A 10,786-nucleotide genomic window follows, 5' to 3' on the forward strand; every position below is an offset into this window, starting at 1 on the left:
TGGCTATGTGTGACGGCTTAATGCGTGCTTTAGTTTACGACGTGGCTCACCCACTGGCATTAGGGGACTGACTGGCTGAGGCATGGCAGTGCCCAATGCCTGCTTTTGGGTATTTCCTACCTCGACAAGCGTGAGCGCGTGATGCCGAGCATATTTGTACTCGATGTGGTTGGTAATGGATTCATTTCCTAGGCTTTAATACGGGTTACAAGAATGTAAATGACGCATCGCGGTTGTAATCGCCTCTCATCCGCCAAACTAAATATTTTCCAAACCCAAAAATACTGTGTGACATATTTTGTTTATGAGCTGGGCTATCTGAGTTCCCTTATACCTCTGAAAATCCTCAGATTATTACTTTTGAACACTTAATGATTGATAGCGCAGGCATTTTTCAAGCTTTGATGAAATGACTGATACGCAAATAACGATGCTGGCGCAGGCGGCCCGAGGCAACGAGCATAAGAGGGAGCTGGACGGTGACGAGGGCTGTGCGTGTAGATGAGGGAAATGGTCGGTAGCACGCAATCGCAATCCATCGCTACATGGAGGGATCGAAAGCGCGATACGTGAAGGATAAGAAGGCATGCCACATACACTCCCACCAAGCTTGACCCCACCCCCGAGACGAAAACGGAGATTGCCAAGCTCCTGCGCCCCGTCCCTCCCCCGCGACCTACAGATGAGGACGCCCATGAGGCTCTCCGTCCGGGTATGGAAGTAGGTGACCGTGTCATAGAAGCCGACCAGGGAGAGGAGGGAGATCAGGCATGCCGAGGCCAGGCAGGTGACGAGGTGGAGGAGGCTCCGGGCCTGCGGCATTCCCGGAAAAAAGAGCCAAAATACATGAGCGACAATGCGTTGGCTACGTCTCTCTTGTCCACACTCCCAGGGAGCCTCCAAGAACTTCCCTTGTGTCCTTCCTCCCGCCCTCCGCCCCGCCCTTCGCCCCTACCTCCCGCAGGATCGCCACCGTCTCAAACGTTTGGATAGCCAGGTACTGGGAGATGAAGAGCACGCCGTGGTCGGCGAAATCGAAGCGCTCTCTGCACCTGCCGTCGTGTCGGAGAGCCGAGTACCAACAGGTATCGCCTTCCTCCGCTGGCCGTGGGCCGCCACGAAGAAAAGAAAAGCGAAGAAGGAAGCTGTGTAAGCAAGACCGATGTGATGTGGCGCGAGGCTACTTATACCTCCATGCGCCTCCGGTAGCCACGTCGCACACCTCACCACGCCCTCCCTCCCGCCCACCCTCCCCCGGCCACCTCACCTTGCACCCATGCCTGCACACGGTTGAGGAGCATCAGGAGCACTGCTGTTCGAAACATGATCACCGCCGCATACAGCCCCAATCGTCTTCGCTGGCCCGTCCAAATCGCCTCCCTCCTCCTCCTCCCCTCCTTCCCCTCCTCGTCCTTCCCCCTTCCCTTCTCCGTCCGGCCCCCCTCGCCCCACCAGCCAGCCACAGCGGAGAACAAACAATTCAGGAACCAGGTCACAAAGGGAAGGACCAGCGCCAGGCCACTGGTCAGATGCTTCGTCCGAGGTGACGTCGCAGCTGCGCACAGGGGGTTCTTCCATCCGTCCTGACCCTCGGAGGGCGGGTCGTCTCCACCGAGAAGAAAGGAGAGGAAGGTGGTGGAGGAGGAGGGCAGGGAGCAGCAGGCAACGGTGGAGTGGTCTCCATTCATGTCGGCCCATGCCACGTGGCACCCGGGCTGAACGACGCGGACATACTTCTTCCCAGCGTTGTGGTGGAGGGCCTTCGAGAAGACCAGGGCAATCGTGAGCAGTTCGAGGGTGAAGAGGTAGAAGCCCTGAGGAATAGAGAAAAGATTCTACATGTGAGGGCAAGTGATGCGCGAAACAGGGGTGCATGTACAAGCCCTGTGTACGCACGGAAATCGCCACGGGAGAGGATGGTCTGTCGAGTGTCCCCTCCTCTTCAGTGGCCGGGTGTTGCCAACCGATTGGAGTAGTGTCCCGCTCTTGTTTGTCGCCTGCGTGCATGTTTATATATCGTGGGATCAAACGCATCACGTGTTAGATGGCTAAGTTTTTTGCCTATACGATGTTCAACGACGCTGTGAGAACGGAGAAAGTGTTCGACAGTCAGGACTGACACTCCACGACAGTATGAATTTAGCCTCCCACGACTCAAAGGCGCCTGGCGACTCGAGGCGACACACTGGATCGTCGGATTTGCTATGATTATTTATCACTACCTTGCACCTCTGTGGACCTGCTACTAAACGCTTTCTTTCCTGCCATACGTTGCCTGGAGGTAGTGCTGGGTCGCGAGGTGGCTGAAGCTTCCGCCATGAACTATCATAGCGGAGTGTTGGAAGGGAAGATAATTCAGTCAGTCCTGACAGTAAGAGCAGTTAAGTGAGAAGTTACTTATATATTCACAAGTGATTCGTTTTTCCTGGCATATTTTTGTGTTGAAGGCGACAGCAATCTAGCAGGCAGCGATGCAGTAGGTCGCGTATTTTCCTCGGAATCGCAAAATTGTCCCATCGGTTGTCGGTTTCCCATCCCCAAGATTTAACCATCTTGACAATATGCTGTATCTAAAGTTGAAATTTCCTTTTTTGTTTTCGTTGAGAACACCTGGTTACATGTTCTTCCAAAGAAGAAAATGTTGCCCAAGGTCGACACGGTCGCCTATATTGGCGATGACTTTTAGACGCCCCACATCTAAAACTTTTGAACAACCGAGGTTGCCATATTCTTGCATGTTTTGAAATTGTGTTCTGCCTCCATGCTGGCATTTTTCCTCACTTTCACATCATCCCTGTGCCTCGGAAGGCGCCTTAAGGCGCAAAGCCAACCCGCGCACGCCGTTTTTAAGCGACTTCAAAGTTTGAGCGACGGCTGTGTGCGATTGAAAACCATGTTAGCTCTTGATGATGGCCGATGCTGCCATTAATTTGTGACTCTACAGCCCCCCCTCCTCGTAACAGGTGCAATGGCATCTTCTTAATGTGGTACCGGGACGGCATGCAGCAGCGGGACTATCGCCACGGATACCACTCCGCGCATCGTGACCAAGGCGGGAACGGAGGAAACGCTGAAGGGGCCCATGCCGTTGACGCACATTTGCAATTACGTGTCTGGAGATAGTCATCCTGAGCATCAGGACGATGATGCACACTCCCACGTGGAGGGCGCCGGCCCATGGAGCGGGGAGGACGAGGGAAGTGGCGCACATGCGAGAGCCAGAGGCCCCTGCTGTCAAATCGTCTCCGCCGTCAAAGCGTTTGTGGGGCGTCTGGACATGCCCCTAACCAGCAAGTCTGCCTTCTACGGGGCGCTGAAGATGATATCGGAGCTCCCATCGCCGAAGAGGAAGTCATGTGGGGGAATCCTCTTCAGCAGTTTCGGTCTCGTCAATCTACTTGGGAATTCTTCGGCGCTGGACTCACCGCAGAGGTGCCGCCTCCAGGCCCACTTAAGAGTCAACGACGGCGGAGATGGCATAGCTGAACTACCTCGTGGGGGGGGGAACGTGAGGCCAGCGTAGCGCTGGCCTGAACCAACGAATAAGAGGAGGCATGTGATCTTTCAAACGTGTCTGAAGGATAAAAACTTCCACTAATCCTCTGACATATTCATTTTTCTTTGCGCTCCATCGAGAAATTAATTGCCAAACTATTCCTCAACTGATGAACAGAAGACGGAGGACTGCAGCACCAGGCGATCCGGATGTGAGGCGTCAAAGTCATAGCCACCTCCTTTATCCGCTTTCTTGTTTACTCTTCCAGTGGGACAACAATCTGAAGTCCTCAAGAACTATGGCCCTTCCTCAGTCAGAAATGTCACGAGTGCATGCATTAAAAGGATGAATACTGGCTTGTCATGCATCACTGTCATGAATTGTTTACTTCGGCGCCCAATAGGTCATGAAAAGGTCGTTAGGGGACCCCGGTAGCGATGTAGCCTGTCACGTCTCTCTGCGAGAAGCAATGAGGCGAGCTGAGGGCTGACGCCGGAGAGGACGCCGTCTCCATGGTCCTGCGCTCTGTCCAATTTCCATTCTCCCACTGACTTTCCAAAATCTTACCCACGGATAGAAGTGTACACTTTTCTGAAGGTGTAAGCGCACGTAACCTTGCTAACTGTCGGAATTGTCACCATGAAGAGTGGCGAGTAGAGCGTTACATCAGGGTGGGGCTCCCTGCTGTCGAATATTGGCTGTTAAGCGTAGTCAATGAAATTAATGGAATGTGTGACATCACCATTCCTTGAATTTCCGTCGACTGAGGCCAGGATTTTCTGGGTCTACTTTAATTTCGCTTTGAATAATTTGCGTTCTTCCATCTTTAGATTTGATACTTACCTTTTAACCTCCTCCCTCGGCGCCAGCACGAGGTACTACATAGTATGGAACGTCGCCAATACCAATTTAACAGTCTCTATTTTGCACTTCAACATCAGAAAATATTACAATGCGGGCAAGACCATCACTCATTGCAGCCCTGAAGCAATCTTCGAGGCACGAAGATGCTCTAGAATTTACGCAACTTTTCCACAGTATCAACTTTGCTCATACGCTTCGAGTTTCGGATGCCGTCCTAGAGCGGTACGATGCCAAAAAAGGTCTAGAAACCACGCACGAAATCACTAAATATCTGTGTCGTACAGATGAAGGCGGCACATATCTTTCAGCAGGGGTGATCACGGCAATTTTTGACGAAATCTCCACGGCTGCATGTATCTTGCAGGATCGCACTCATCGTCCAGGCGTCTCTGTCGCACTGGATGTGGAAGTGATGGCAAACATCACGCCTGGTCGGAGTCTGCGTTTAAAAACCTGGGCAGACAAGATCGGGAAAAGTCTCGCTTTCTTGCGTTTGGACCTGAGGGACGCTGCCAGCGATCAATTGGTGGCTGTCGGGAAACACTGCAAGTATTTGCCAATGGCAGGCGTTCCATTTTGGGACATGGCATTCACGCCACTCTTGTACCCTATTGTTCGAAAATCTTTGCTTGGGTTAACACGCAGGCATGTGGCCACCGGGGAGCGTGTCAATACACACGATGCGTCCTCAATATTTGATCACTTCCCCTTGGACAATTTGACACTGGAAAATGAATCTGACAAAGGAGACGAGCGTCAAAGGTTGCAAGCAACCCGTGCCAGCCTTCATGTGAAGCCACGCCATTGCAATGGATTGTTTAAGATGCACGGAGGGGCTCTGGCTGTTGCGGCCGAAGAAATCGCGCTTCTCGATGTCGCCGCCCGGAAGAAAGAAAGCACATCCCAAGCCCCGCGGGCGCGTGCTTTGAGCTTGCATTACCTCCAGGCAAACGATCGAGTGGTTGACTTGGCAGCGTGGACGCTCCAGGACGCGTGTGAAAAGAGCGGTGGGGAGGAGGGAGGGGATGATGGACTCCTGACGCAGATTGAAGTCCGTCGTGGAGGGAAGTTGTGCAATTCCGGCAGCATTATATGGCAATAAAGCTTTGAACTACAGTCTATGCCTATGTATTTCACGGTGTATGTAATATTTTTTTTAAAAAAAGTAAACGTGGATCAGCGACTTTGGTTCTTACCCATTTCGTTCACAACCCGAAGACATGAGAATGTTACGCCATGTCAACGAAGGGCACACAAGGGCACACAAGGGCACACGTAAACCGTGTGAACAGAAATTTTATGCAAATTTATGAAACATGTGATGGGAAGGGAGTGACGCGAGATGATTTGATATTCAGGTGTACGGTGGACCTAAAAAATACGCTCCTACTCTCGTTCTGCCTTTCAGCACAAAAGCAAAGCATGCACTCGTTGTCAACCCAGCAATCTAAACGTCAACCACAGCACGCACACATCTACAGATTGTCATTCACCATGGGTCGATGTCCCTGACTAGATGGACGGCAGTCTGGGAATAAAGGGGACACGAAGCTTTAATAGCAAACCTCCCCTGGCAAGCTTTTCCTGTCAGTACTGTAAGAAGCCCCCCTCCCATGCCTAAAAAGGCGCATCAAGTCTCAGCATGGTAAAGACGCCACATCGACCCACGGATAGCGTGGAAGACTGCTCGTCCGTCTTGTCGCTGCCTCTTGCGCTCTCCACCGTGCCCAATGGTGGTATCGGGGAAAGGGAGATATTTCGATGGACACCTCCGGCATCACCACGGGATGACAAGTCTCCTCACGGGACAAACGGCCGAACCAGGCATCAAGAAGGGGGAAGAAAATAATAGAGGAAGAGGAGCCGCTGTCGACAAACGCGGAATTTTTGGCCCCCGTGGAGTCGATAAAGGATTTGTTTCGCTTGCCTTGCAGTACTCATGGGGTATCAGTGGCACTGCACAAATTTCAAGACACGCTCCTCATGGACGGCGCTCTGCACGAAGTCTATTCTACCGAGGCCAAACCACGCGAGGAAGCAGGAGGGAACGGCCCGGTGGACGACGCACGGGCCTGATGGTCATCCTGATCACCAGGACAATGACGATGACTTCCACGCAGAGGAGGCCCATGGGGCGACGTTGATGAGGGAAAAAGCACACAGGCAGAATCTAGGAGCCCCTCTTCTCCCACCCTCTACCTCTTAAAGCAGTGGGTCGCGCGGCTGTGCTGGTCGCCCGACAGGAAGCGTGTCTTCTACGCGGGGCTGAAGAATGCGGGGGCGCTCCCGACGCCGGCGAGGGGGACATGTCGGCAGATCCTCGCCAGCACTATCGACGTCATGACGAATGTAATTGGGCCTTCTTCGGCGCAAAGCTCCCCGCAGAGGCGCCGCCTCAACTCCAACAGTACGGCATCCGCGGCGGAGATGGCAAAGGTTACCACGGGGAACAGCGCGGTGCAGGTTGCCACGGCTTTCTTCCGCCAACAGATTGATGGCTACCGGGAGAAGCTCCAAAGGTGGGTGGGGAAGAAGGCTCTGCTAAGGAGGGAGTGTGTGATGACGACGGGGGCGTCTAAACCTGCGGCGAGGGGCGGGAGCCGGCGGAAGGGCTCCACTTGTGCCTCGGAGGTGTGCAGAGGCCCGCCCAAGTCTAAGAGGAGGAAGAGGAATGCTCTCTTTTTACGCACCATCATCTTCACGCATACGTATATATATATATATATCATACACATGCGGCTTCACGCTATGCGTACAATATTTGCTGGATTGATACCTGGATATTCTTCTGCAGATTGCTGTAGTCGATCAGATTACGAAATTTCATGATCTGATTGGACTCCTCGCATCACCATAGGCATATTTTTTAACAAAGGAAAAGGTCGCCGTCCCGCGAAGGTTGCATGACGTATAGGTATCGTAAGCAAACCCTTCTCCGAGACGTTTGATAACAAAGCAATTTTCGCGTTGATGCGGATATCTCTTATGTCTCACTGACTCTTGCACGGAATCCTGTCTTGATCTACAAAAGCATGGATAACCTTGAGCGCTATTGCATTTATGTTTTTTTCTTCCGGGTGAATGTTTGCGAGTACTTTGGGATTTGCGATGCTGTCGCCGCAGTCACTGGATGCCAAGCCTTCTTATGCTGGAATGACCCACACCAGGTTCGATGTATCCTTAAGCATGCTTCCTCCACTTAATTCTCGTTGAGGGTTTCGGATAATCTCTCACTGGGAATTGAAGATAGGACGAAGTCGTCAGTATCGAGAAAGGCGATCCATTGCAGACGTTCCTCCACGGCACGCTCTTGCACCTTTTGAAGCACTTATTCATAGACTTGATTTAAACCCCTGACAACTCACATAAACCGGATATGCGACGAGCTCGCAGTTGACTATCTTGACGTGCATACTGAGTCCAGGGTACCTTCAAGCCAGTTGGAGACGTTGGCTGAGTTGAACTTCTCCATGTCCAAAGCAACAGCATTGCCGTTAATGAGCGCGGTTGGGATTTGCTGCAGTAGGGGCAATGCGCGGGCCTGCAGGCTTATGTTCCGTTCCTCCAAGATGCCATCAAAGATTGACGCTCTTCCCACGAGCTCCGTCGAGCCCACATGCACAATCCAACTGTGCGGCTTTGATACAGGCCAGTATCCACCGGAACGGTAAAACTGAGCAACATCAATTCTGACTCCTGCATTCGCGAAGTCAGCATCGTACTGAGTCCCTGCCCACGTTTGAGGAGTGATGCGCTGCCAAAGCGCAGTTTGTTCATACGCATGCCTTCGATCAGTTTGTGATATGGTGTTCCACCACGTCTCCAGTCGTTTCCTTCCACGATCACCGCCCCGCACCACAAAAACCCCTGAGCACGGCATCATGTAAGAAAACGGCATATTGGACAAGAACAGATAGTCCTGGTCGGGTCTCAATGCAGCCAAGCTCTGCGGCAATTTCCAACTCATGTTACGAAATACTGCATCGGAGTCAATCGACACAATCCAATCATATTCCAATGCGAAATGCCAAGCTGCTGGCAGCTTTGCCCATGGTGCGGACCGCAATGAGCTTCTATTGAAATGCCAGAGAGGGGCAGCAAATTTGCAATCTGAAGCTTTACTCTCCTTTTCCAAGGCAGCCCACATCATTTCCCGAAACGTAGCTGTCACTCCAGGCCTTGAATACACAAAATCGTAGCCATGCGCATCCGCGTACTGTTTGTTCATGATTGCGGTTTTCGCGGGATAAGAGAGCTGGGCAACTGTTGTGTTGGGATCAACACCCAATAATAAATCACGCGTCTCAGAGACCAAGATAAGAACCCGCCCTATCTGGTGAACAGGGCATACACAGCACTCTCGGAACATTTTCAGAGTCGAATTAGGCCCTAGACTGTCTGCGAAGACGTATGGATGCCCAGGCTGTTCGAATAGCTGCCATACCGGCTCCGGAGGACGTGGTGGCGTTGGGTCGCCATACCGTTTCCATTCTGCACCGCCTTGGTATATCACTTCACCCTGACTCTCCGTGCACCGGTGGCAACAGCTACTCGCAGCATTACCTCTCGAAATGGGTGTCGAGGTGCTCAGCAGAACGCCAACATAGCTCACATCCGTTTGGACGAACCATACGAGTAGCACCACTACAACACTGAGCACAATGATTCTAGCAAAAGCTCGGCGTGCCGCTAACATGAAGCGAGCTTTCTTATAAAGCGTTCCGATACATTCTCATGTGAGCGAGTACTCCCACAGGTTAAATGGCGGCGAAGGGAGATTAAAACCTGGAAAAACCTGGAGTGAATTCCGCCCTGCAGAAAAGTTGAATCGAAATTGAATTATTCTCGTTGAGTTCCACAGAGCAAAAGATTTGAGGGGCTGTCGTAGTACTTTTGGGATAGTCTGCCATGTGGTACATGGACCTAGAAACCTGAGGGACTGGGGTCGGAATAAAACGCTTCACTCGCACAGGCATTTCTCAGATTCAATAGGAATCAAACTCAGACAAATGGTTTGACGGAAATACGCACATAGAACCCTATTACCTGTAAAACAAAATTTCCTACATTTCCCCTCGTGGCCAGACTTTTTCCCTCGTGCCTAGACTTGTGGCCCCCGAGGCTGGGCTCTCGGTGATTTCGTTGAGTAAATTATTGGATGAATATATTCAGGGTCGTTCCGAATCTCTCTCGAGACATTGGGCGAGGAGATCGTCGATTCTGCCCTCTGCTACAGGAATAGTACCAGCGAGAGCTACTTTTGAAGATAGGTATCGCAGGGTCTGATCTGCGGATTGGAGATATCGTATTCGAATGGGATTAATGCTACCTGACTACATTGCACGTCAATGTCTGTCGCACCCGACATGGGCCTCAGAGAGGATGGAGGGAGGCAGGGAGGAAGGCAGGGAGGAAGGGGGATCAGCAGCGAGAAGAGAGGCAGTGCCCGAGACCTCAGTGCAGGAAGGGAAAAGCGGGGGAGAGGAATCGATGAAAGGGATGGAGGGAAATGCAAACGGGGAGGCGACTGCGAGGGAGGGAGGAGAGGTGTCGGGAGGGGAGGAGGGTTCGAAGATTGCCTTCGGCTCCATTCTCATTACTCCCAGGAAGGGAGGAGGGGACGAGCGGAAAGAGGTGGAGAAATGAGAGAAATGACATATCCGGGATGAGGCAGGAAAAGCGGAGGAGGCGGAGAGCAGGGAGGGAGGGAGCGAGGACGAGGAGGAGGAGGAGGGCGGAGGTCGGTCAGTCACGATGGTGATGGCGCAGGTCCTGGGCTTAAAGAAGAAGCTTCTGGTCACGTTGACGCACCTCCTCCGCCTCCACATTCATCAACACGAATCTCCTCTCGATCTTCCAGTGCTGCGTCGGGCCGTGCAGGAGGTGATACACTCACACGGTGAGTCGGGGAAGGGAGGGAGGGAGGGAAGGAGGAAGAGGAGGTAGGGACGGAAGGAAGCGCTCAGTTGGATCCAGGCAGCGACACGATCGCTGTGGTCCTTGGCAGCGGAGGTGGTGCATGCCACCTTGACGAGGATGCGAAGGGAGGGAGAGCGGGAGGCAGGGAGGAAGGGAGGGAGGAAGAGGGACGGAGCCGATGGAGGAGGCGGTCCTGGACCTACTGAGGGACATGGGGGAAGCCCTCGGTCCCATCGTAAGAACGAGCCTTCCTCTTCCTCCTCCTCCCCTTCCTCCTTCCCTCCCCTGCTTCCTCAAGCAAGCCCATGCCTTCGCCCAGGTCTGGCATTCCCTCCTCTCCTCCTCCCTCCGCGACCTCTCCTTCCTTCACCTCCACCCCTCCTCGCCCTCCCTCCTCCTCAACGACCGTTCACCGTTCCCTTCACCTCATCCTTGCTACACCTCCCTTTTTCCACACCCACAAACTCCTCTTGGTTGCCCTGACGTTGACACACGCCCATGCCGTGT

At 52.8% G+C, this 10,786-nt stretch overlaps 1 protein-coding gene across 1 annotated transcript; it reads right to left on the minus strand.

Annotated features, from left to right (window-relative positions):
* Positions 1 to 394: 394 nt before the first annotated feature.
* Positions 395 to 1,995, minus strand: NGA_0353900 (uncharacterized protein; the record flags this gene model as incomplete). Its single annotated transcript, XM_005855002.2, has 5 exons — positions 395 to 489; positions 681 to 813; positions 956 to 1,101; positions 1,268 to 1,814; positions 1,897 to 1,995. Coding segments are annotated over 5 exons (1,020 nt in total), but the record flags the coding sequence as incomplete, so codon positions are not given.
* Between the last annotated feature and the right edge of the window lie 8,791 nt (positions 1,996 to 10,786).

This window comes from Nannochloropsis gaditana, assembly GCF_000240725.1.
Source record: "Nannochloropsis gaditana CCMP526 unplaced genomic scaffold scaffold322, whole genome shotgun sequence".
In the NCBI taxonomy this organism is placed as follows: domain Eukaryota; class Eustigmatophyceae; order Eustigmatales; family Monodopsidaceae; genus Microchloropsis; species Microchloropsis gaditana.